This window comes from Elgaria multicarinata, chromosome 18 (genome assembly GCF_023053635.1).
Source record: "Elgaria multicarinata webbii isolate HBS135686 ecotype San Diego chromosome 18, rElgMul1.1.pri, whole genome shotgun sequence".
NCBI classification, from domain to species: Eukaryota; Metazoa; Chordata; class Lepidosauria; order Squamata; family Anguidae; genus Elgaria; species Elgaria multicarinata.
In genome coordinates, this window is record NC_086188.1 from 24,617,634 (window position 1) to 24,645,087 (window position 27,454).

At 44.5% G+C, this 27,454-nt stretch overlaps 1 protein-coding gene across 1 annotated transcript; it reads left to right on the top strand.

Annotated features, from left to right (window-relative positions):
* The first annotated feature begins 3,504 nt into the window (after nucleotides 1–3,504).
* Nucleotides 3,505–26,779, top strand: LRRC74B (leucine rich repeat containing 74B). The gene is made up of 11 exons (XM_063143911.1): nucleotides 3,505–3,648; nucleotides 11,912–12,080; nucleotides 13,154–13,296; nucleotides 15,071–15,203; nucleotides 17,004–17,210; nucleotides 20,074–20,183; nucleotides 22,554–22,669; nucleotides 24,798–24,876; nucleotides 24,957–25,052; nucleotides 25,554–25,670; nucleotides 26,612–26,779. The coding sequence occupies exons 1-11, from the start codon at nucleotides 3,529–3,531 to the stop codon at nucleotides 26,618–26,620; spliced, it is 1,299 nt and encodes a 432-aa protein (XP_062999981.1). The 5' UTR covers nucleotides 3,505–3,528; the 3' UTR covers nucleotides 26,621–26,779.
* Nucleotides 26,780–27,454: the final 675 nt, after the last annotated feature.

A 27,454-nucleotide genomic window follows, 5' to 3' on the forward strand; every position in this document is an offset into this window, starting at 1 on the left:
CCCTGCACATCAGTGTGCAGCCCATGTAATTTATTTATTTATTTATTACATTTCTATACCGCCCAATAGCCGGAGCTCTCTGGGTGGTTCACAAAAATTAAAACCATTCAAAGTATAAAACAACAGTATAAAACCATAATACAAAATACAATATAAAAGTACTAACCTATAGATTTAAACCTCTGTAGATAACAGTTTAACCATCAATTAACAAGCACTAGCAATTTCATGTTTATCTCATCTAGCACATGTCTCATTTATCCTCACAACAACCTTGTGAGGTAGTGCAATAGTGTGACCTCAGGCAGGTCATGCTCTCTCTCTCTCTCTCTCGAACTTACTTCACGGAAGATAAAATGAGGATAACATCATGTACAGCAGCCAAGTTCTGTAGAGAAAGGGCAGGATACAAATGTGAATAATGGAACTATTTTACAGATGAAGAAACTGAGGTTTAGAAACAGTGACTTGCCTAAGAAGGAGTACTCACATTTGTTTCAAATGTTGCTATGCACAAAAGAAGTTGTGCACACTTCACTCCTTGGACCAGTTTGGGGGGCTGTTCTGGGAGACAGGCAATCTTCTGACACTCAGAAGCACTATTTTTCTACAACCGGTGGGGGTGGGGAATCTTTACTACATATAGAGGCCTTCTCCTATCTTGCTCTCTTCCATAATTTTGGCCCCCAAAGCTGTACATATCACAGGTATTGGAATGAAATTTGGCATCCAACTTCAGGAGACTGTTTCTGTTTGGAATACCAGCTCAAGCATCCTTTTCAGTGGGGTCAGGAATGATTGGGTAAAAGACAACACAAAATGAAATCTGACTTGAAGGTGGAGTGACCACTGTAAAATAGGGTATGTACGTTTCTGATTGAATTCTCCAATTGATGCCTGAATCACTCCGTTGTACCATTTCCAGGGTTCTGGGGAGGAGGAAAAATACTGTGATCTTTGAACAGTAAGATATGAAAATGAACACTGGAGGACATGTTTAGAGGGCAGTTCTACATTTCAGGTTCAAACCCCAGCTCAACCTGTGCACACATTTTCAAAACAATCGTGGCCTCCCAAATGTTACCTGTAACAGTAGTGCAGTTAACTAATTTTAGAACTTCCCTTAGGGCACAACCCTGTGCACGTTTAGACAGAAAGGCGTCCTACAACTCTCAGAGCATATGGCTGAGAGAATGCGGGGACCTGTAGGCCTTTTTTCTGTCTACACATGTATAGGATTGCACCCTTAATGATCTTATGGGTGCCATGTGTATTGCATTTCTCTTCTCCCCTCCCCTGTAATCTTCATGATTACAGGAATAAAATGGAGTTTGCATCTATTGCCCTGATGCTAAACACATCTAGTTGGGAATAAGTACCATTTTATTGTAGAAAGGACCAATATTTTTAAAAGTGGAAATAATAAAATAAGCATCTGTAATTATGTACATGCCCTGTTCCCACAATTCTTAAGATGTTACTAAGGGGGAAAGGGATGCTATGGCAAGCAGAATCAACCCCGATGGCCTCCTCAGCCCCGTGCTGGCCTAGGTGATGAAGTTATTCCTGTTTGCCACTACCCCCAGCACCTACTGGTCTCTGGATGGTCAACTGGGAGCTCTGTGGGCTGTGGGTCCCCTGGGCCTTGTCCCTCAGGTCCAGCCCAAGATGCACCATTGTCCTGTAAATAAATCCATATTTGAGGATTCCAAACCGTTCCTTGTTAATATCTACAAGGGATGGAATGGGCACACAAAAAGGAGCCAGCCAAAAGCCCAGCCAGAGCAGTGTAGCCAACACTGACAGCAGCACATGGCATTTTGGACCTGGTGATCCATGGTCTCAGTCCTGCTAGTTGATAAGTTAACAAGGAATGAACACTTCTGGACACACCTGAGGAGTGCAGGTTCTATCAACCGTGGAGTCTAATCCTGCATTTTGATTCCAAAAGCAATCAGCCAAGTGCCTGTGGGAAACCGAGAAGCAGGATGTGAACGTGATGGCCTTTCCCTGCCACTTGTCTCTGGTGCCTGGGTTGCCAGAGGTAGGCAGCCTCTGAAACTGGAGGCTCCACTCAGTTACCATGGCAAACAGCTGTGTGTAGACCAATCCTGCTCCACGGATTTGTCTGTTCCTTTCAAAAGCTATCTATGCCAGTTGCCATCAGCATGTCTTGCAGAAGCAATTTCCGTGCGTTAACAAAGAACAGCCAAACCTGCTTGTTTGGACATTGGAGGTTTTGGATACCAAACTGGGTCATCAGCCAAATAAATAAATCCTCAATTCAAACAGACTTTTAAATTGGTTTGCACCTCGGAACATTTTTTTAAAGCATTTTTTAAATTGTAAACTTTTCAACAAAAGAAAAGAAAGAAAAGGAAACAAGAAAAAATGTGGCTACATAGATTTTAATATGTAAGAACATAAGAAGTGTCCTGAGGCTATACCAGACCAAAGGTCCATCTAGTCCAGCACTCTGTTCGCACATCAGTACATTCAACAGAAGCCGACCAAATATCCAAAGACATATCCATTCGCAGGAGGTGTCTAAATACTACCCACGCACACATGTTGAACGTGTGTTGTAAGGTGGGAGGTGTGCATTTATCCTTTTTGTATTGTAATATCAGTCTTTTCGCTGTCAGAAGGGTGCTGAGAAGCCATTTGCACTGAACAAGAGTTAACTTCCAGGAAGCAGGTAGATAATTTAAAAAAGCATATACATCAGTAAATATTTAGGAGTGTTCCTATACAAAATTTTATCCATATAATGACCTCCTCCCAAAAAGGGGCAACTCCTGGTCCTGGGCATTGCCAAAACTGATGCTCAAAAGAAGTATTAGCTGTGTTAAACCTCCAACAATCACCTGGCTTTTAAAAGCATGATAGCAAAATAGAATAAAATTTAAAACCCAGGGCCTTTCCTTGAAGGTTAAAGCAGCCTCTCCTCTTTCACATTTTAATATTAAACACGTTTTAAAAACACAGTTCTAAAAGAATTCATAATGAATCTATTTGTTTTACTTTTCATACATGGTGGAAGTGTGGTGAAAGTATTTTGCCAATTTCGTTATTTGCCTTATTGTAAAAAAAACCCCCACTATCTTATTGATACTATGTTGTTATAATGTCATCATCCCCCAGCCCCCACAAAAGGTTAGGGGCAATTTTAATATTTATTTATTTATTTATTTCATTTCATTTTTATACCGTCCAATAGCCGAAGCTCTCTGGGCGGTTCACAAAAACATGAAAATAAGCGCCTCAGAAGCTCCTGGGGGTCTCGAACCCGCGATTCATGGGGATTTTTTCCACCTGCAGCACTTCTCTCATAAGCCAAAGCAGGTGCAGGCGCTGCCCTTATTATCCCTAGAGTTTTGATAGGCTAACCGCTTCAATTCTATCCTCCAATCGCCTCACGCGGTCCCTCCCTGCGCCCTCCCCTTTCGTTAGAAGCCCCGCCCCTCACTCCCACAGCGACGCCGTTGCCATGGTAGCCAGAAAGCGGACTAGGCCCAAGCCGCCCTGATGCCGAAGCTGCCGCTGCTGTTGTCGCCGGTGCCCGAGCAGGAGACTGACGTCGGGGGGCGGCTTCTTGGTAGCGGCTCTCCCGCCGATATCAGTCGGTGTGGCTCTCAAGGTTCAGCGGTGAGGGAATAATAGGCCAGAGAAGGCCGAACCAAGGCTGAAGACGGGTGGGCAGGACTGGGACTGAGCAGGCCGCGGAGAATTCTGGGGGTTGTAGTTTTGGAGCAAGACTTGATGTTGTGCAGACTTCTACTGTTACTTTCTACTGTTAGTTTTACCCTACCCTGTGCCTGCTTACTCTACCCTGTACCTGTTTGCATTCTCTTCCCCTCCTTATTGTTTTACTATGATTTTATTAGATTGTAAGCCTATGCGGCAGGGTCTTGCTATTTACTGTTTTACTCTGTACAGCACCATGTACATTGATGGTGCTATATAAATAAATAAATAAATAAATATAATAATAATAATAATAATAATAATAATAATAATAAGTTCCCTGACCTGACGCCATCCGGAGGTGTTGGACTGCAATTCCCATCACCCACAGCCAGCATGACCATTGGGGGTGATGGGAATTATAGCCTGGCACGTCTGAAGGGCGCCAGGTTGGGGAAGGCTTGGGGAGGCTATAAAGTGCCTTTCTCTGAACAGAGGCGCTAAAAAGAAATTGCTCATAAAGGTTAATAATAGGTTGTTAGAGGGTCCAAAGCGCTTCTGATACGTCTCCCTTGTTGTCATCCTCCTGACAACCTTGCCAAGAACCAGGCTCCTGCCTCCACCAGCTGTCAACTGGAAGCAGCGTCTGAGAGACCAGCTGGCAGGCAGCCTGATGCCATCCAGATGTTTTGGGCTACAGCTCCCATACACCCCAGCCAGCATGGCCATTGGTCAGGGATTATGGTAGTGGTGGGGCAAAACATATGGAGGGAACCAGGTTATCTCCTGTGCCTGACTTTGTTTTTTTCCTCTTCCCTCCCAATCCTTTTTCCTTTAGGTCATATCTTTAATTTTTATATATATGTTGTTGATATATGGTTTTTTTTGGTTGAAAAGCAGGGTTAAAATTCTTTAAATAAATAAGGTAGGTAAGTATTATTCCCATATTTCATATTCTCTAACTGCTCAGTTTTATCTTGTCGTGGTGCTGGAGCTTGAGCACCTCAAGGATGCCATGAGCTAAACCGTGAAGGGACACCCAAGACGGGAAGGTCATGGCAGAGAGGTCAGACTAAATACGATCCCTGGGGAAGGTAATGGCAACCCACCCCAGTACTCTTGCCATGAAAACTAAATGGATCAGTACAACCAGAGAGATATGTCGGTATACCATCGGAAGATAGGACCCCCAGGTCAGAAGATGGTCAAAATGCTACTGGGGAGGAACAGAGGATAAGTTCAACTAGCCCCAGACGTGATGACGCAGCTAGCTCAAAGCCGAAAGGACGGCTAGCGGCTGACGGTGCTGATGGTGAACGACGAATCCGATGTTCTAAAGGTCAACACACCATAGGAACCTGGAATGTAAGATCTATGAGCCAGGGCAAATTGGACGTGGTTATTGGCGAGATGTCAAGATTAAATCTAGGGAAAGTGGAAACTTGATGTTTTGCAGACTTTATACTGTTATACTGTTAGTTTTACCCTACCCTGTGCCTGCTTACCCTACCCTGTGCCTGTTTGCATTCTCTTCCCCTCCTTATTGTTTCATTATGATTTTATTAGAATGTAAGCCTATGCGGCAGAGTCTTGCTATTTACTGTTTTACTCTGTACAGCACCATGTACATTGATGCTGCTATATAAATAAATAAATAAATAAATAAATAATAATAAGGCAAAAGGAAGAGGGGCCGACCAAGGGCAAGATGGATGGATGATATTCTGGAGGTGACAGACTTGACCTTGGGGAAGCTGGGGGTGGCGACAGCCAACAGAAAGCTCTGGCGTGGGCTGGTCCATGAAGTCACGAAGAGTCGGAAACGACTGAACGAATAAACAACAAATGCTTTTATATTGCACTTTTATACAGTGTGTTTTATTTTATACCTTGTTTATTTTGTTTATACTGTTGTTTATTTTATACTTTGAATTGTCTTCATGGTTTTAATTATTGTGAACTGCCCAGAGAGCTTCGGCTATTGGGCAGTATAGAAATGCAATAAATAAATAAATAAATATGACATCATCAATGTGTCTGGTGCATGTCGCTGCCCAAGTGGCTTACATAATAACCTAGTTCACACAACACAGTAGCTGCCCACCGTGGCTTAATGTACCCACAGGGGCTGGTGTTCTGCACCTCGCTTGCTGTAGCTTGTTGTGTCATGTGAACCCACGCAGTAACCCTCTAACAACCCATGGGTTGTTTTGAGATTATTTGAGGGATGTTTTAACCTCAAGCAACCCCATCACCTGGGTTTGTATGACATGGCAAGCCAGGTGCTTGCAAGCATCATGCAAAACTGGTGCCTGTGATTGCCTGGCACGATGCAACTTCTCCCATAGGTAAATTAAGCCCTGATGGACTGTCTTATAGTGCAAATCAGGTCAAGGCAATTTCGTGGGACTCATTTCCAAGGGAATATGCATAGTTTTGGTTGTTAGATTATCATCTTAACCACACTTCCTTCTAAGTAAACATACTTAAAATCATGATTGATTTTGGGAATAGTGCCACTCAATTGGAACCTCAGCCATGAAGGCCTGGCTCTTAGCCCCAGCTGAGTCTAGTGAGCCTGCAATTGGACTCCTCATGAGGACCAGGGAGATGCTTGCTGAATTACATTGAATGTTTTACCATCCAGAATGGGAATGTCCGTTGAAAACATCTGATCCAATTTCATTCAGATTTTTCTAGTTTGGTGTTTTGTTTTAAATGTCTCAATAAATAAATAGAATTAAATGTCTCAATAAATAAATCTATTTAAATAGAAATGTAAATGTTCGTTCGAAACAGACGTTATATCTCCGAAAGTTCTTCACCGATTGCTTTGAAATTTTGACACAACATTGCATTCGAATACGCGAGCGTTGTTATGTAACTATGTTCTATATGGGGTCAAAAGTTTGTCTTAAAATCGAAGAAATAGGCCTCCTCAAAACCAGTCCTGCTGATCATTGTGACATCGCCAATCAGTAGGCCAATCCACTGCCTCTGCCTTCTCTCCTATTTGCATGTTCTCTCCTATTTGCTCTTATAGGTCATTGTGACATTGCCAACCAGTAGGCCAATCCACTGCCTCTGCCTTCTCTCCTATTTGCATGTTCTCTCCTGTTTGCTCTTATAGGTCATTGTGACATCGCCAACCAGTAGGCCAATCCACTGCCTCTGCCTCCTCTCCTATTTGCATGTTCTCTCACAATTGGCTGAGTGAATATAGATGTCACACCTGTGACAGTTACACGTTCTGAAGAAAGGTAACTGCCAGGAGTTTCCACTAACCTTCTCACCGTAAAAACATCCTTTTAAAAAAACCAAACAATCTGCTTTACTTCATCCAAATAATGCCTCGCAGAAGATCACACTTAGGTCGTCGTACTCGCAGAGCGGAAGCACTGTGACGAGAAATTGCAAATCAGACTGAGGAAGAACGGGCATCAGCAAACGAGAAAAAAAGAAAAAGAATGCCTCAGATATGTGCCAAGGAACCAGCCCAGCAACATTCAGCCAGACTTGAGGATGCACGGTTGTGAGCACGGCAATCGCGTTCTACAGCTTCAGATCTGCTTTGTTCTTAACAGAATGAACGCGACAGGCTGAGAGTGGCTGAAAGACGTCAACGAGAAACAGCACATCAGCGTCAAACACGACTCTGTGGTAAACAATCACACGATTACAATCGCCTTGCATTCCGGTACAACCCAGCTGATGATTATAGTTTGAGGCGGCATGTTCTCATCGGCACTATGACTGAAGTGTGTCCTTATTGCAAGGCTCTTAAATTTAATGGAGAAACAAAAGGAATGTGTTGCGCTGCTGGAAAAATTAAACTGCCTCAACTTGGAGAACCACCAGAGCCATTACAAACTTTGCTTGCCAGATATACCGCAGAATCAAAGCATTTCCTATCTAACATCAAGAAATACAACTCATGCTTCCAAATGACGTCGTTCGGCGCAGAAATCATCACAGCTCCATTTATGCCAACTTTCAAAGTCAAAGGACAAATTTATCATAAAGCCGGCTCCTTCCTTCCGTTTCAAGATAGTCAACATAAATTCCTACAAATGTATTTCATTGGTGATGGCAATGATGAATTGAATGCACGCTGCGGAATTTATACCGGCATAAAAAGGTCCATCGTTTCAAAAGCTACTTCACGAAAAAAACAATTTAGTACATTTGTTCAAAACAGCAATTGGCATGATGCCATCTGATACACACAAGATTGTTATTCATGCTGACAAAACGCCTGCTGGAGAACATGTGCGAAGATTCAATGCTCCAACTATAGACGAAGTGGCAATTGTTATAGTCGGAGATCAATTTCAACCTAGAGATATTGTTATTCATTGGAAAAACAATCAATTGAAAAAAATTGCAGAAACTCATCGATGCTACGATGCCCTGCAATATCCAATCATTTTTTGGGATGGTGCCCGTGGATATCACTTCAACGTTAAGATGATAAATCCAGTCAGTGGCGAAGAAACAGATATGAAATGCAGTGCAATGAACTATTATTCATACCGATTAATGATTCGAGAAAATGAAGACAATCACATTTTGAAATGCCGTCAATTGTTTCACCAATACATCGTAGATATGTATGCAAAAATAGAAACAGAACATTTGATATTCATCCGTTTAAATCAGACCAAGCTTCGCTCAGAATACGTTCATTTGCGAGATGCAGTTGTAAATGTCGGTAATACAACTAACTTTGGAAGACTAACGATTTTGCCATCTTCATATACAGGCAGTCCACGTCATATGCATGAGTACGCTGAAGATGCAATTGCGTATGTTCGTCACTACGGCCGTCCAGACCTATTCATTACATTCACATGCAATCCAGCTTGGGACGATATACAACAGCTCTTACTTCCTGGCCAATCGCCAGTGGATAGGCATGACATCACAGCACGTGTTTTCAGACAGAAGCTGAAATCGCTGATGGATTTCATGGTAAAACATGAAGTGTTTGGGTCTGTGCGCTGCTGGATGTACTGAGTGGAATGGCAAAAGAGAGGATTGCCACATGCACATATACTAATCTGGCTCAAAAACAAAATCACTTCAAATGAAATTGACAATGTAATATGCGCTGAAATACCAGATGCCGACGTCGATAAGGATTTGCATGAAGTTGTGACGAAAAATATGATACATGGACCTTGCGGTACACTGAATCCAAACTCACCATGCATGATAGACGGAAAATGTTCTAAGCGATATCCTCGAGCATTAGTATCCAACACAGTTACAGGAAACGATGGATATCCTTTATACAGACGAAGATCAGCAGAAGATGGCGGAAAAATAGCAACCATAAAAATGCGAAACGGTGACATCGAAGTAGATAACCGGTGGGTTGTTCCATATTCGCCTTTGCTATCAAAAACATACAAAGCGCACATAAACGTGGAATACTGTAACTCCGTAAAATCAATAAAATATATTTGTAAGTACGTGAATAAAGGCAGCGACATGGCAGTTTTTGGCGTGCAACCAGAAATAAGTGATAGGAATGCGGTCATACATATCGATGAAATAGCACAGTATCAGGCTGGAAGATACATAAGCAGCAATGAAGCTGTATGGCGAATTCTGTCATTTCCCATACATGAACGAAGTCCAGCTGTTGTTCACTTAGCAGTACATCTAGAAAATGGACAAGGCGTTTATTTCACAGCTGCAAATGTGGAAAAAATAGCCCTGAATCCACCGGCTACAACGTTAACTGGTTTCTTCACGTTATGTCAAAATGATGCATTTGCAAAAACACTGCTGTATTTGGAAGTGCCTACGTATTACACATGGAATGCAAGTAGAAAATCATTTCAATGACGCAAATGAGGACAGCGAGTCGACGGACAACCTGGCATATTCAAAGAAACAACGATAGGCAGACTGTACACCATGCATTCCAATCAAGATGAATGCTTCTTTCTTCGCATGCTGTTGGTAAATGTGCCCGGTCCAACGTCTTTCCATCAATTGAGAATTGTCAACGGCGTTACACATGCCACTTTCCGCAGTGCATGTCAAGCTCTGAATTTATTGGAGAACGACCGACACTGGGATGTATGCATTAATGACGCGTGCAACACGTCACATCCAAATCAAATTCGTGCATTGTTTGCAATCATATTGACCACCTGCTCTCCTTCATCTCCAACAGTTATGGGAGAAATATAAATCGGACATGGCTGAAGATATTCTCCGTCGAATACGCAAAGAAAATTCAAATATGAACATGGATTTCACACCAGAAATCTACAACGAAGCGTTGATAATGATTGAAGATTTGTGCTTAGAAATCGCAAACAAAGTTCTCAATCAATTGGGAATGCCATCACCGAATCGAACTGTTGCTGCTTCGTTCGATGTAGAATTGCATCGTGAACAAAATTACAACACGGATGATCTTTTGTCGTATGTGCAATCAAATATTCCTAAGGTAACGCTTGAGCAAAAACGCATTTACGATCAAATAATGAAAACCATCAATAACGGGATTGGAGAAATCTTCTTCTTAGATGTGCCAGGAGGAACTGGTAAAATGTTCCTAATTAGATTGATTCTGGCAGCAATTCGATCCCAAAATGACATAGCCTTAGCTCTTGCGTCGTCCGGAATAGCTGCGACATTGCTACCTGGTGAAAGAACTGCTCATTCCACTTTGAAATTGCCATTAAACATACAATTCATTGAAACTCCCACATGCAACATTTCCAAAGCATCCGGCATGGGAAAAATATTACAAAAATGCAAACTTATTGTTTGGGATGAATGCACAATGGCACACAAAAAATCACTCGAGGCTCTTGATAGATCATTGCAAGATTTGCGTGAAAACATCAGACCATTTGGGAACGCATTAATATTGCTTCTAGGAGATTTCAGGGAAACATTACCTGTAATTCCTCGATCGACACCAGCGGACGAAATAAATGCTTGCCTGAAATACTCTACTTTGTGGCGACACGTAAAGACGTTAAAATTAACTACAAATATGCGTGTCCAGCTGCAAAACGATCGATCAGCTGAGATATTCTCACGTCAATTGCTGGAAATTGGGAACGGAAAGGTGCCGGTTGATCTGACCTCAGGACGAATTTTATTACCTCATAACTTCTGTAATTTAGTGACGTCAAAAGAAGAATTGGTTGAAAAAGTATTTCCAAATATTCAAACCAATTATAAGAATCACGATTGGCTGAGTGAACGAGCTATTCTTGCGGCCAAGAACAAAAACGTCTACGAACTTAACAATATTATTCAATCTAACATTCAAAGCGAGGCAGTCGCATACAAGTCCATCAACACTGTTGTGGAAGCAGATGAAGCGGTTAATTATCCAACAGAATTTTTGAATTCGCTGGATCTGCCAGGGATGCTACCGCACGTACTGCAATTGAAAATCGGCCTGCCAATTATCATGTTGCGAAATATCAACCAGCCAAAACTGCAACAGCACGCGGCTTGCAGTAAAAAAATTACTGAGCAACATCATAGAAGCAACAATCTTGACAGGACCTTTGAAGGGTGAAGATGTCCTCATTCCTCGCATTCCTATGATTCCAACAGATATTCCATTTCAATTTAAGAGATTGCAATTCCCAATTCGATTGGCGTTTGCAATCGCCATCAACAAAGCTCAGGGCCAATCTTTAGAATTGTGCGGTTTAGATCTAGACACAGATTGCTTCTCACATGGACAATTATATGTTGCGTGTTCTAGAGTCGGAAAACCAGTCAATCTCTATATCTACACAGACAATGGAACAACTAAAAATATTGTATATCCACAAGCATTGTGAAAGTAAACATATTAGAAACATCCGCTTTGTCTTTTCTTTCTTTTCAATTTAACCAGACTGAGCCACAGCAACGCGTGGCAGGGTACAGCTAGTAGAATTAATATAAAATTTACAAACAAATACATAAAATAACGAGAGGGGGGAAATAAGGTAAATTGAGTTGATGTGACGAATTAATTACAAAAAAGAACACCCTGCTTAACCACATGTCCTGCTCTGACCCTTTAAGCTAGTTGATTATTATTTTTCGTTCACTGTTAAGTACAGTAGTGAGTTGTTGCTGCTTTTAAACAACTTTTTTCTTGTTTCTCAAGAAAAGGTGGTCTTCTGCATTATTATTTTCTTGGTAAAATTATGTGTGTATGTGCATGTATCTTGACAATATGTTCTCTCAGACTTTTTCCAGGTCCTCTGTTGAATCTGAGACTCTACATAAGCAAAGTGATGCCTGCTATGCAGAGAATATTGAGAATGAGTCTGAGGAAGAGGAAGAGGAGGAGGAGGAGGAGGAGGAAGAGGAGGATGAAAGGGAAGAAGAGTGGGACACAGACCTTGAAATAGAAGGTATAGCTTAGAAGTTGCAGGCAACTGCCGGTACATAGAGGATAGGTGCATTGCCTCTGAATGTGGAAGTTCCATATATAGGTGTTCTGCCAGCTGCTGGTAGGCCTGTCTTCCATGGATGTGCCTAGCCTTTTAAAAAAAACAACCCCACACACCAACCTCTCTGTTAGTGGCTGCCTCAACATCCTCTCTTGTGGTGCTGCCATGGTTCAGGAGGCCCTGGGCAAGATCCCTCCCCCTCCCGGGAGGCGCCACACACACACTTTTGGGTATTGGTGCCTGGTCTCTCTCCCCTCACTCCCCCTAGTACTTCCTCTTTTTCTCGGTGCACCCCCCCCCCACTCCATGGTGCACTCTTTGCTCTTTCTTTCTCACCAGATACCTCCCCACCTGCTCTCCTGCCCACTCTTCCCCATACCAGGCAGCTGCATATTTTCTTTCTTTCTTTCTATGTCTGTTAACTTTTAGAAGAGTTTGGGCATGCTGCAGAGCCTCTGGTACCACAGAGGCTCCCTGGAGAAATGATGATGCCAGGTAAGACTGCAGCTTCCTCTGCAGCATTCACAACCTGTTCTGAAAGTTCAACGAAATAGAGAGAAAGAAAGGTGGCAGTCCTTGGTAAAGGGGGAGAGGGAGTATGGGGTGGGTGGGAAACAGAAGGGGGGAGTGTGCCAGGTGTTGGTTGGGGGAACCTCTTCTGAAAGGGTTTTTTCTTCTTCTTTAAAGGACTGCATTTGGGGGCCCTCCAGGCAGCAGTGCCCCTGACCCTTTCAAAGAGACTTGCACATGGGGTATGTCCTGCAGGATTGTTTGGCCTGTGTATATACTTCTAGTCTTGGTGTGAGTGATGGTACTTGATGTATTACTGAATACTTTGAACTTTAAGGGCACAATCCCCTTTGATGCAAATGGTATACCTATTAACTATGGATTTTAAATAGGTTTACTTTTCCACTAAATTACTGTATTGTTTTCCAAAAGCAGAGTTTTTTCTGTGACTCTTCTTCTTCTTCTTCTTCTTCTTCTTCTTCTTCTTCTTCTTCTTCTTCTTCTTCTTCTTCTTCCTGCCACAGATTCTAAGCCATCCTATGATCCAGCCGGAAAAGCCAAGTACCTTCACACATGCCAAATGTATGGTGTCATCCCAATCTCTTACTTTTTACGGCATATGAAAGATTCTGAACTAGCCCTGATGCACCACGGCCTTGGCCCCAAGGTAACAGCTGGAGCCCATCCTTTGGTCCCATTAATATGGTCTTGTGTTGGCATTCAGCAGTTGCAATCTGAATTTTATACCATCAACCATGGTATCCTCCTCAATTGTCTCCGTGGGATGAGCATTGGAGGCACTGTGTTATGGTGTTTCTAGTCCTACCTGCAGGGTTGATTTCAGAGAGTAACATTGGGCGATTATATCTCGGCCCCTTGGCAATTAAGGTATGGGATGCCGCAGGGCACCATCTTGTCCCCAATGTTGTTTAACATCTATATGAAGCCTTTGGGGTCGGTCATTAGGGGATTTGGATAAAATGCCATCAGTACACTGATGCACACAGCTCTATCTCTCTGTGACATCTGAATCAGGAGAGGCTGTGCAAGTCCTAGATCGGTGCCTAAACTCAGTAATGGGCTGGATGAGGACAAATAAACTGAAGCTGAATCCTGGCAAGATGGAAGCCCTGTGGGTGAGTGGTTCCCGAGTCCAGGGAATAGGCTCATTGCCTGTTCTGGATGGGGTTGAACGCCCTCTGAAAGATCAGGTTTGAAGTTTGGGGGTACTGCTAGATCCATCATTGTCACTGGAGGTCCAAGTGGCCAAGTGGCTTGGAGTGCCTTTTACCACCTTCGGCTGGCTTGCCAGCTATGGCCTCTCCTAGACAGGGATAGCTTGGCCACAGTGATACAGGTGTCAGTAACTTCAAGACTGGATTATTGCAATTACGGCACCTGGGGCTGCCCTTTGGGCTACTCCAGAAGCTAGTACAGAACGCAGCAGCACGGCTGTTGTCAGGAGCTGCCTCTTTTCAGCATGTAACTCCTTTGTTGAGGGAGCTGCACTAGCTGCCTATTCACTACCGGGCCAGGTTTAAGGTTCTTGTACTTGTGTACAAAGCCCTAAACAACTTTGGGACCAGGATACCTGAGAGAGCACCTTCTCCCTCGCCAACCTGCCCGGCCACTGAGGTCATCTGAGGGCATGCTCCTGGTGGTTCCACGTGGACCTGTGGCCTGATTGGAATCCACCAGCAGAAGAGCCTTTAGTGTGGTGGCCCCTTCTCTGTGGAAATCTCTGCCCCTGGAGGTCAGGCAGATGCCAACACTAGGCTGCTCACCAAGAAGGCCCTTTCCCCAGTCACCACCCACCATGCCTCTCCCAGCAGCTTCATGGGATATTAAATAAAGGGACCAGATAAAAGCTTGTGGGACACCATAGGTCAAAGACCCCGAGAGAAAACTAGATGTTAGGGTGAAGGGTTCTTACAGCCTTGAGGCCTTCAAGAGGCAGCTGGAGAGCCATCTGTCAGGGATGCTTTAAGGTGGATCCCTGCCATGAGCAGAGGGTTGGACTCAATGGCCTTATAGGCCCCTTCCAACTCTACTATTCTATGATTCCCAGACAAAGTTTGCTCTGTCATTGTGAGTCCCCACTTGCAAAAAGTCCCCACCTTTTTAATGGTGTGCTGCTTTTAATGATACACTGGTTTTAAACGTTTGGATTAGTTGTATGTATTTTATGGCGTTTTTATTTGTGTTGTACCCCGCCTCGATCCAGAGGGAGAGGCGGATAACATATTATTATTATTATTATTATTATTATTATTTTTATTATTATTATTATTATCCAAAGTGGTACGGCCCATCCATCACTACCCTTTGTGAGAGCTAGGCTAGAGAGCTGAATTCAAGGGGCCCTTAGTCTGATCCAGCGTAGGCATCCCCTGTGATTGTAACCCTGTTGCTGATAGCTTCTTCTCTCTCTTATTTTTCAGGGCGCCAAAGCTCTAGCCCTTTCCTTGACAAATAACACCTCCATTGTGAATTTGAACTTGAGTGACAATTGGCTGAATGGAGATGGGGCAGTTGCAGTTGCAGATATGTTAAAGGAAAATTGTTATATTTCAGGTGTGCTTCTTAAGTTAGATGTTTTGAGAAGTGGTTCAGAACAGCAACGGGGTAAAATATAGTCCAGGTGCCTTTGTATAGCTGGTGGGTCCATTGTTAGATTCCTGAGACCCTCAGCTTTCATTTTTAAAAAGCAAGTGTCTGAGCCCTTGTGGCTTCATAGTGATGTTTGAGAATGCAGTGGAACAGCCCTGAATGAGTCATCCTCTCAGATTCTATATTCCATATCCTGAGAGTGAGTGTTCCTAAGAAGCCAGATTCCTAGGAACACTGGCTTCCTTAAAGGAAGCCAGATTCCAGCTGGACATCAGGAAAAACTTCCTGACTGTTAGAGCAGTACGACAATGGAATCAGCTACCTAGGGAGGTTGTGGGCTTCCCACACTAGGGGCATTCAAGAGGCAGCTGGACTACCATCTGTCAGGGATGCTTTAGGGTGGATTCCTGCATTGAGCAGGGGGTTGGACTTGATGGCCTTGTAGGCCCCTTCCAACTCTGCTATTCTATGATTTTATGATTCTAGTTTTCCTGGCGTCCAGGAAATACTGAAATGGGTGGTTTGCAGGGTGGGGTGAGGAGGGATTCTTCTGTGAGGGATTGTCAGTGGGATCCGTTATTCTACAGTCTTCTTTCCATCTCTAAGATCAAGGTGTTAATTGAAGACAAAGGGAATCTTCTATAAGAATACAGCGGTGTGAGGCTTTTTACTCAACATCTACGATTTTGCTCGTTTTTGTTTTAAACTGAAGCTTGAGCAGTGTAGGCCTGCAGGAAATTTTGAAACTTTGAAAAAGTTCAAAGTTAGACCTCAGGGAAACTCAGGGAGGGAGAAGGATGAGGCAAAGGGGGAAGGGTAATGCCCCACGCAGTGCATGTGATGTAATATGTGACACACTGGCTCAGTTCAGACAACATGTTAGTCAACGCAGTGTGAAAACTCCACTCAGTGGTTGGGTTTTTAGGGGGTGCTTCCCACACAACATGTTCTAACTCCACTGATGTGTGACTGTGAGCTACCGTGGAGTTGAGTAAAATCCATCACAATGTTTGATTGACAGTTTCTCCACCCTCTCTCCTCCCCCGGTCCTCCTGATGGTATCCCATCAGCCATTGCTGCAAAAAACCAATCCCAGCGGCTCTCCTAGAACGGAACTTGCTCCTTTCACCACTCTTGCCAGGGAACTCTGTAGCCAGTGGGAAAAGTCAACGCAACGGAAAACTCCATGGAACCCTCCACACAACACAATGGTGGTACAGGAACTCTCTCCTCTGCACAGTGTGGATATTCAGTGTGGAGTATTTTCCCCAAAAAAACAAAACCCCTCCACCGTGGGGTGGAATTTTCCCACCAGACAACACATTTCTCAACAGTGGTGTAAAAAACTCCACCGTGGAGTTCTAAAACCACTGTTGAGAAATGTGTTGTCTGAACTGAGTCATAGAGGAGGAGGAAGAGAAGCTGAGGAGAAAGAGCTGAAAGGACACCAGAAGGAGAAGAGAGAGTAAAATCTTACATCATGCTTTTTATCCTCAAATTTCTAGAAATAGTAAACAATTTTTTTTAAAAAAAAGAACATCTTTTTTGTTTTCATTTTTGATGGTTTATTTGTAGTACATTTATTTTTAAAGTGTCAAGTTGTTCCAGTCTCAAGGGAAACATATTTTTATCCAACCATTCTCAGACTACTAGCTCTTGTGGTGACACAGAATTTGCAGTAGTTTGAAGAGAATGGATCTGGGATCTGAGGTGGATTTGTGGTGGGCGTAGTGCTGAAAGGTCAGTATTCTTTTTCCCTCTCAGATGTTGACTTATCAGAGAACAGACTTGGAGTGAAAGGGGCAAAGGCCCTATCTGCTATGCTTCGGGAAAATACAACACTCATCACCCTGGAACTTTCCGGAAATGAATTAAATGACGATGCGGCCAGTTATCTAGCAGATGCGTTTCTGACCAACAACAAAGTGGAGTTCCTCAATCTCAGTCACAACAAGTTTGGGGAGCTTGCAGGTAAAGCTGCTTTAGTAAGAATGGCACGGAGGCATCTCATGTATGTGGTATGTTGGGAGGCTGGGTTTGCATGGTTTCCGCAGAAGGACTTAATGGGGCTAATTCTCAATGTAGTTCATGAGCCACTTTTGTGGAGTGAGACTGGGAAGAGGCTCCATCCAAGGCTCTTACATGTTTCAGCTAATTCCGGACCTCCTTAAGTGTCGTATCTGCCAGCCAAGGAACCACCATGAAACGTTTATTTATTTATTACATTTCTATACCGCCCAATAGCTGAAACTCTCTGGGCGGTTCACAAAAATTAAAAACCACGAAGAGCATAAAAACAACCAACAAATTTAAAACACACATACGAAATACAATATAAAAAGCACAACCAGAATAAAACCACACAGCAAAAATTAATATAGGTTAAAATATGAGATTAAAACAGCAAAGTTTAAATTTAATTAATTAATTAATTTCATTTCATTTAATTTCTATACCGCCCAATAGCCGAAGCTCTCTGGGCGGTTCACAAAAATTAAAACCTTGACGAGCATAATAAAACAAGTTATTGTTTTATTATGCTAAATTATGCTAATTATTATGCTAAGTTAAATTAGGTGTTAAAATACTGAGAAAATGAAAAGGTCTTCAGCTGGCGATGTAAAGAAAACAATGTAGGTGCCAAGCGAACCTCTCTGGGGAGCTCATTCCACCCCCGGGGTGCCACAGCGGAGAAAGCCCTGCTCCTAGTAGCTGCTTGCGGTAGAAAACAGAGATGCTGCCGCCGGAGGACTCAAGTAGACACTGCTCCCAATTGTGCTGTATACCCTAAACATTTAGGGTGCCTGCTTCTAGCCTAACTGCAATTCACCAGCTTCTAGCATGATCAAAAGCTTGGAATAAAGAAGGAATAAATGTCAAGGTTTTTTTGTAGCTATCCTTAATTTCTGCAAAGATGTGTGTATTATAATAGACAGGCCACTCTGTGTATAGTTGAGAATTCACTCCTGGCGTTCCTTTTTGACAGATCTGGGTCACTGGATATTTTTGCCAATAAGATGGGATACTGGGGAGAGGGCTGGAATTAAAAAAGAAAAGAAAAGATGTTTCTTGACCTGTTTTATATATTTACAAGTTGCAACCACTAACTACCAATATTCTTTTTAGGATGCAGCAAGTACAATTGTCCACTTCTGTGCTGTATCAGCTCCTCCTCCTTAGATTTTTAAATTTCTGCACTGTTCTTGATTTTTGTACTCTTAATGGCTACCCTCTCCTCTTTCCTTCCATTTAGTTGCTTAGTCACTCCTTTTGTTCTTTTTGAGTTTCTTGACTACTCCTTACCCACGATTGCTTAGAATCTCCTTAATTGCCTTTACGCAGTGAAGGATCCCTACATTCTGCTTGCCAGATCTCTCCTTCTTTGCCCCTTCACTTTGGATAGGACACTGAGTTGATGGAAAACCGAGGGAGAAAGAGAGCTATGCACAGAAAATAGGGAGGAACATCCACAGTGAAAGAAAGAAAGAACTAAGGTAGGACTTGGGAGGGAGGGGAAATATTTATTTATTTGTAATTTCTACCCTGCCCTAAGCATGTTATCAGGGTGGCTTACAATAAAATATAAAATATACCATAACGTAACTTATATATAAAAATAAACTAAAAACCGCAATTCTATAAAAGCAGCATAAAGATAATATAAAAATAATTAAAATAAAACAGATGAGCAAAATCTTCACCTGGTGCCAGAAAGACACCAGAGAAAGGTCAGGTGAGCCTCTCTGTGGAGACTGTTCCAAAGTCAGGGTGCCATCACGGAAAAGGCCCTTTCCCCCTGTAGCCACCCACTGCACCTCAGACTGGGGGGTGGGGGTATCTGGAGGAGAGCTACTAACAATGATCTCCCAAATACAGCCAGGCACATGTGGAGATGGGTGATCCTTGATGTCTCCGGTCCCAAGCCATGAAGGACTTCAAAGGTCAAGATCAGCACTTAAGAATTGGGCTCAGAAATGGGCCACGTGCTGATCCCACCCTATCCCAGCAGCAGTGTTCTGAACTAACTGTGGTTTCTGTACCATCTTCAGAGGCAACCTCACGTATAATGCATTGCAGTAGTCTAACCTGGAGGTTCCCAGCCGATGGATCAGAGGTCAGGCTGTTTCTGTCCAGGTGTTAGAGATGCTGCTGGTGAACCAGCCTGAACTGGTAAAGGGTGCAGACCTCATTGTTCTTTAGTTATGTGTTTGTTGGCCTGGAGGCAAAACAGAACCGAGGGAAGGGAATCTGTCATTTCTCCCCAGCCATAAAAGCTACAGTGTTCTTGCTCATGCTCCAAATGGTGCATGTGGTACAGCCATGGTTGATCCAAGAGTGCCTGAGGCAGGGCAATCAGTCCCCACCATCTCCATTAACATTGGGATGTGAGCCCACTGGGGTATTCCCGTGTTCGCTTTGAGCGGGGGATGCCCACTTTGTTTTCCTCGTGGTGAGACTGTTCTGGAAGCGATCCCATTTTCCCAACAAAACCTCTGGCTTCGTTCATTTCCATGAATGCTTTTCAGTAATGTGCTCTGTCCATATGTGCACCTTTCTGCAGCGCACTTTCTCTCTGCATGTGCCTCTTTCCAGCTTCTGTCCTTCCTTTCCTGCTGTCTGGGGAGAAATGCCAATAGCATTAGGGATATTGGGCCTCTGTGACCAAGAAGCCTTCTGCCGTTGGTCGTCAGTCAAAGGGGTCCTTTGGGGGGGAGCAGTGTTGCTGCCGCTCTAACCCAAGGCCTCTGCTGCCCTGACCTCCCAAGTCCCTCTTCCATTGCTTGTGTTCTGAAACCTTCTCCCCCCCCCCCTCCACCCACCTGTAATTAACCAGGTGAAGTTCTTGGAGCCGCAGTCGCTGAAAATGTGGGCTTGAAGGAGCTCAATCTCGGCTGGAACTACTTTCGGGGCCAAGGAGCTGTTGCTATTGCCAAAGGCTTGGGGGTAAGAACTGTGTTCTTTCCAGGTCCTCCATCTTGTGTGGATACAGGTGTACTAACATTACAGTTGGCCTTAATAGGGAACATTTGTTACAGATGATCAGTAACTTGGAAGAATTGTTGGTCAGCCTTGCTTTTATGTTCTGGCATACGTCTGGAGTATTTCAAGCCATTTCTATAGCGCTTCAGTGAAATGGGCCAGTTCGAGGGATTGTTAGATGCTGGGGCTGGATTCCTGTGGGTCCGTTTTGCTGAATCTCATCCAATACATGAAGGTTGACACAGTAGGGCAGCTATGGGAGGTGGGGGTAGATCAAGAGACGGGATGTTTGGCTAAAGAAGGAAGAAGTAGGAAGGCATAATGAAGGAAGCGGAGAGCTTGTCAGTCCTGGATCAGCGAGGTCCAGTAATCCTGCCAGAACGAAGGTGAAGGAGAAAAGCATTTCCCTGTGGTTCTGTTGCCAGTGTTGGAATTCTGCCAGCATGTGCCCAGAAGGTCTGCTAGATTCTGGAGGTTCCTAGTCAGTCCCTGACTTCGGGAGGGCAGGAAATCAGGAGCATCATTGTTGGGAATGAAATATGCTCCAGTTAGATCGGCTGGGATCCACAGCTAGTTTGCTGCATCTGATGGGGCATTGGACTCCATGTTTTTTTAAAAAAACAGCAGGTCCCTCTGCTACACACCAAGCTGCTTTTGAAATGGAGGAAACTGTCACATGCAGTTTGTGCCATTCAAAGAACGAAGTCCAAAAATCCATCTAGGTGCATCTAAACCTTGGTCCTGCCTGAAGTAGCCCTCATGGGTCCTGGCCACTGTTGCAAAGCTGAGTTATTGGTGGCCTGTTTCAAAAAACGGCATGAAATGCAAACAAGACTATCACATGACATCATACCAAGTCATGAGATCAGCCTCAGTTTGGGATGGGTAGACGTCCCGCGAACAGATCTTTGCTCATTCTTCTCTTAGACCTCTAGGACCTCTGTCTCTTCTGTCACCCTCTGGATAGTCCCTTCTGCAGTGCGATAGTCCCTTCTGCATTTCCTGAACTCACATCCCTCAGAATAATCTCAGGTCCTCTTTAGGTTGGGCTGCTTTGAACCTTACTTGGTGAAAAATTGTTTTCACCAGTTTGTGAAAAGTCTTTATGTAATATGGGAATTGGCATTTTAGTTCTTATTGTGCCAGAACTGTCCAGATTAGGGCATTTCTGTTTCTTTATTAAAAGCTTAGGAAGGTCCATTCCTAAATCTCTGTTTCAGTCATGTTGAGACAATACCAATGTGGCACCCTAAATAAAGAAGTCTCAGGAGGGGGACTGTCTGGGTAGTCTTAACTCACTAGAGCTGTTCGTATGACATGACAGCCCACTGTGGGTAATTTAATCCATGGTGAGGCTGCAGCTGCAGCGCAGGCAGAGCATGTACGGACACCATTTTGAATACACAATCCCAGCTTGGGGGTTGTCGTGTTGTGCAAACCTAGCAGGTGTGGGTTATTCGAGGGTTAAACAACCCTTGCATAATCCATGGTCTGTTTCAGGGTAATGTGAGGGTTGTTTAACCCTCACATAACCCACACTTGTTATGCAAGCCATGCCATAACCCATGTCAAATAACCCACAATGAGCTGTGGCATGTTGTCTGAACCCGTCACTGAGCCTGTGTGTACTTGGAGAACATTCAGCTTAGAAAAGCTTTTGGAAGGAGGGTACTTAGCAAAACAATTCCCATTTCTGGATCAGAATGGACTAGTCTGATACATCAGGAATGGCAGCATGTTCAGCATGGAACAAATTGCCCGAGACCCCTTCTCACTCACTCACATGGGGCATTCATTTCACTGCAGCTTGCGCAGAAGACCTGTCTGCTGGTCCCGAGCTGGCTCTCTTCCGCTCTGCCACACCCAAATTTCTCTACTTGGCTGCTTCCCCTTGCTCCTGGTGGGTAGGGGTGGCCTGCTTTCCGTGACCGTACGCAGGGCCCAGGATTTGGGGCTGTGCACTCTGCTTAGTGCCGTCTTCCTGATATCGCACCATCATGTCCTGCACAGATTTGAACCGGTTCTGCCCTCTGCCTTTGATGCTGCTGTGCTGTGCCCTTGGCGGCAAAGTGGGAGGGTAGAGTTTGCAATAAAGCCCCGTATTTCCTCCCAGTGTTGGGTGCACAAAGGAGACTGAGCCTGTGGGATTATAAAGAAGGCAAACGTGACTGGCAGGATTGGGAGAACCCTAGCCGTTGTGAGCAGCGGAGAGAGAAGCACAGAGACCATGGAGTGAATAGGAGCTATTGGAGAAAAGCCCCACCTCTGACATGGACATAAGAGCTTTACAGCTTCCTCCAAAGCTTTACTAAGGCTGCCTCCTTCCCTCCGCAGGCAAACATATTCCTTCGGGTGCTCGATCTTTCCTACAATGGCTTTGGTAATAGTGGGGCGGCTGCCCTGGGTGAAGCCCTGAAAGTCAACAACGTGTTGGAAGAACTCCACATTGGGTAATAAAGTTCAGCCTTTCGTTTTGTGCTTCCTGAGCGTCTGGAGCTTCCCCACCCCCCTCTCAGTAGTCCTTATGACAACCTTGCGAAGTAGGTCATTATTATGAAAAAAAACAAAAACCACCACATTGTAAAATGGGGGAACCAAGGCTGAGGCTCCCTAGTGAGCTCTCGGCTGAAGTTGGATTCCAATCTGAGACTTCCCGGCACACACTCTTAGCCACTAGACTCTGCCTGGTCTTGGTGCGTAAGAAAGTTGGAAGTGGGAGCAGGTCTTCTCCCAGCCAGTCCTAACAGATCAAGCCGCCTGATGCTGGGCTAGCATGGACCTCCTTTAGCCTTCCCCGACCTGGTGCCCTACAGATGTGTTGGACTGCAAGACCTATCATAGAATCATAGAATCATAGAATAGCAGAGTTGGAAGGGGCCTACAAGGCCATCAAGTCCAACCCCCTGCTCAATGCAGGAATCCACCCTAAAGCTTCCCTGACAGATGGTTGTCCAGCTGCCTCTTGAATGCCTCTAGTGTGGGAGAGCCCACAACCTCCCTAGGTAGCTGATTCCATTGTCGCACTGCTCTAACAGTCAGGAAGTTTTTCCTGATGTCCAGCCGGAATCTGGCTTCCTTTAACTTGAGCCCGTTATTCCGTGTCCTGCACTCTGGGAGGATCAAGAAGAGATCCTGGCCCTCCTCTGTGTGACAACCTTTTAAGTATTTGAAGAGTGCTATCATGTCTCCCCTCAATCTTCTCTTCTCCAGGCTAAACATGCCCAGTTCTTTCAGTCTCTCTTCATAGGGCTTTGTTTCTAGACCTCTGATCATCCTGGTTGCCCTCTTCTGAACTCGCTCCAGCTTGTCTGCATCCTTCTTGAATTGTGGAGCCCAGAACTGGACGCAATACTCTAGATGAGGCCTAACCAGGGCCGAATAGAGAGGAACCAGTACCTCACGTGATTTGGAAGCTATACTTCTATTAATGCAGCCCAAAATAGCATTTGCCTTTCTTGCAGCCATATCGCACTGTTGGCTCATATTCAGCTTGTGATCTACAACAATTCCAAGATCTTTCTCGTTTGTAGTATTGCTGAGCCAAGTGTCCCCCATCTTGTAACTGTGCATTTGGTTTCTATTCCCTAAATGTAGAACTTGGCATTTATCCCTATTAAATTTCATTCTGTTGTTTTCAGCCCAGCACTCCAGCCTATCAAGATCACTTTGAAGTTTGTTTCTGTCTTCCAGGGTATTAGCTATCCCACCCAATTTTGTGTCATCTGCAAATTTGATCAGCGTTCCCTGCACCTCCTCGTCCAAATCATTAATAAAAATGTTGAAGAGCACTGGGCCCAGGACTGAGCCCTGCGGCACCCCACTCGTTGCCTCTCCCCAGTTTGAGAAGGTTCCATTGATAAGTACTCTTTGAGTCCGATTCTGTAGCCAACTGTGGATCCACCTAATAGTTGTTCCATCTAGCCCACTTTTAACTAGTTTGTTAATCAGAATGTCATGTGGTACTTTGTCAAAAGCTTTGCTGAAGTCAAGATATATGACGTCCACAGCATTCCCACAGTCCACAAGGGAGGTTATCCTATCAAAAAATGAGATCAAATTAGTCTGACAGGATTTGTTCCTGACAAATCCATGTTGGCTTCTAGTAATCACTGCATTGGTTTCAAGGTGTTTACAGATTGACTTCTTTATAATCTGCTCCAGAATTTTCCCAGGGATGGATGTCAGACTGACTGGTCTGTAGTTCCCAGCTGGCATGGAGAACAGTCATGAGAACAAATTAGGGCAATAGAGGTGGCTCACTCTCACAGAAATGATGCTGATGGGAGCAAAAGGGTGTTGGCTGAAAGTCAGTTGCTCTCTTGGATGCCAGGTGGGAGGGCCTGGCTGCCCCCCAGCGATTTGGGTGTATTAACTGGTGATGGGCCAAAGGAGGCTGGTTGGATTTTACGGCTCAACTCCAAGAACTTGTGGAGTTCTTGATTTAGTCCTTTACAGTAGTTGTATAATGTGGCTCAACTTGGATGCTGAGAATACTGGAAGGAAAGAAAGAGAAAGGTGTGTGTGCGCGTGCGCGCATGCATGAAGGTCTGGAAATGTTTTTCTCTTTCTTCCCCTCAGTAATAACCGCATCTCACTGGAAGGAGCCCTCTGTCTTGCGCTGGGCCTGAAAGAAAACAAGACTCTGAAGTGCCTTGGTGTGAGTAGCTCTTGAGAGGGGGCTGGGCCCTTTGTCTCCAGTGTAGACAAACCCACACGTTTTTGTTCCATGATCTGCAGGTGTCCAGGAACCCCATCCAGAGCGAAGGCTGCATTGGGATTCTCAAAGCCATCCGAGCCAACCCTGGCGCTGCCTTGGAGGTCCTGGATTTTTCAGTAGGTATTAATGGGTGGAGAATGGTCTGCCTGAGATGTAAGTAGGCAGTACAGGATTAGCCAAAGATGCCCCGAGGGCATCTGCTCCAGCAAAGTGGGGGCAAACGGACGTCTGTGCAAGGACTACATAGTAGCGCACAGTGCTGTGTTCAGGGGTTGAGATCCATCCACGGTAAATAGTGGGACAATAATGAGAGCTGCTTTGCTGCTTTTAGTTCACATTGTAGATTAGTACGTTATGGAGGTCTCTGCTGCTAGGTTGGATTAAGATAAACCTAATTCAAGGGACTATAGGTCAACAATGAATCATGATAGCTAAATGGAGCTTCCATCTACATGAGCAATGTACCTTTGAATACCCGATTTTGGGGACCAGGAATGGCTATTTCTTTCATGCCCTGCTAATGACCTTTGCAGAGGCTGGAAACAGAATGCCGGACTCGCTGGACCTTAGTCTGATCCAAAAAAGACTTGATGTAGGGGATCTTTTCTCTCTTTCAGGAGATTGTTGTCAAGCAGGACTTTGCAGGACTCTGTGATGCTGTTCAGGAAGTTTTTCCGAGTCTTCAGATCAAACATGATGGAACCAGTCGCTTCTTCAGAGCTGATCCCTCAAAGGTGTGGAAAGTGAATCTATGCTGGTGGGCAACATATTTTTCAGTGGCATCCTTGTCCATGGGACATTCATCCTACTGTTATCTCTGATCAAACAGCTCTTGCAGGTTTTTGTAGTGATTCAAAAACCTACAGAACCTTATGGACCAGAGACAACAGTGGGGCAGCAGAAGCATGGTGGTAGCAACAGCAGTTCCTGCCTTTGGCACACCTGGAAAGGCTTACAGGGCCTGGACTCCCACCCACGAAACAGAATTCCCAGCTGAACAAAAAATAGGGGGGGGGAATACCCCTCCCCCAAATTCCAGTGGTCATCTCAGTGGCTTCTTGAACCCTCACTTTGCTAACTGTAGGAAGATTCTTGGGTTCTTAAGGTAGTGTCCTAGTTGTAGTTACAAAGGGGATTTTGAGGGAGGGAGGGAGGGAGGGAGGGAGGGAGGGAGAGATAAAAATGTATGAATCCCTTTCAGTGATCTGTGACTCCTACAGGGTTTTTCTTCCCATCAATTTAAAGTGCCCTGAGCCTTGTAATAGGCTACATTTCCCAGCTGTATATTCCTTCTCCACACTAGGCTGCCATTTCTGGGTTCTAGATCAGGCAAACTAGGACTTCTCCTGCCACCTTCTTCCCCAGCCTGCCCTTTGCAATCTGCTCCCCAAATGCAGATGTTGATTAGATTCCAGGCCCAATCCCAGCACTGGGTGACGTTCTACAAGTATTCAGATCCGCATCTTTCGCAAAAGCCTTTTGTAGCCTTCAGAAGGTTAAGCAAAGTCCTAGCCTCGCCCTAGCCTTGCGCTTCTTGCTGCCAGCCATGAGTTTGAATCTCACGAGTTTGAATCTCCTGCTTTCTAACTTCAGTTGGTAAAATGCATTGCCGCAAGAGCAATGCCAAGGGATGCCACTGACGTTTTCGGGTATATGTGTTTTCCCTATTTGATAGGTTTCCTGAGAAGATCCCTGCCTCTGAATGACCCAACGAATCTCTGACCTTCCCTTTCTTGGTTATCTGTATGGTGGGAGAGGAGACCATCCTAGGAGCCTCTGCTATTCCTTCTGTGACACTTAAAGTTGGGGCAGGCCTTGCAGTTCCTCCCCATCCATGGTTTGTTTTCACAGTGCTTTGTTCTTAGGTTTAACCCGGTGTTTCCCAAACTTCTAGTTATTAAAGGGCATCTTTACTATCTGAATTAAAACTGGAGGGGCTTCACTCGTAAGAGTGATGGATTCATACAGAGGGTCATATATCACCCCCAAACAGATTAACATCGTGTGAAAGTATAAGAACGGCTAGCTCATAATTCAGTTTAGGAATTAACTGCAAGATGTGGTGATGTGTTGGACTAAGCCATCTAGAGGAGATGAGGCAGGAGGGGACGTCTGTCAGTGGACTTTGGCTGTGGAGTATTAAGTGGAGCCTCCATGTTCAGGGGCAGTGAATGCCACTGAATACCAGTGGAGGCTGATTGCAAGGAGGTTAAGGCCTCCTGCTGGAGATGGTGCCCCTGAGTTCACAGTATCATTTCATAGAATTGTAGAATCTTAGAATAGTAGAGTGGGAAGGGGGCTCTAAGGCCATCGAGTCCAACCCCCTGCTCAGTGCAGGAATCCACCCTAAAGCATCCCCGACAGATGCTTGTCCAGCTGCCTCTTGAAGGCCTCTAGGGTGGGAGAGCCCACAACCTCCCTAGGTAACTGATTCCATTGTCGTACTGCTCTAACCGTTAGGAAGTTTTTCCTGATGTCCAGCCGGAATCTGGCTTCCTGTAACTTGAGCCCATTTTAT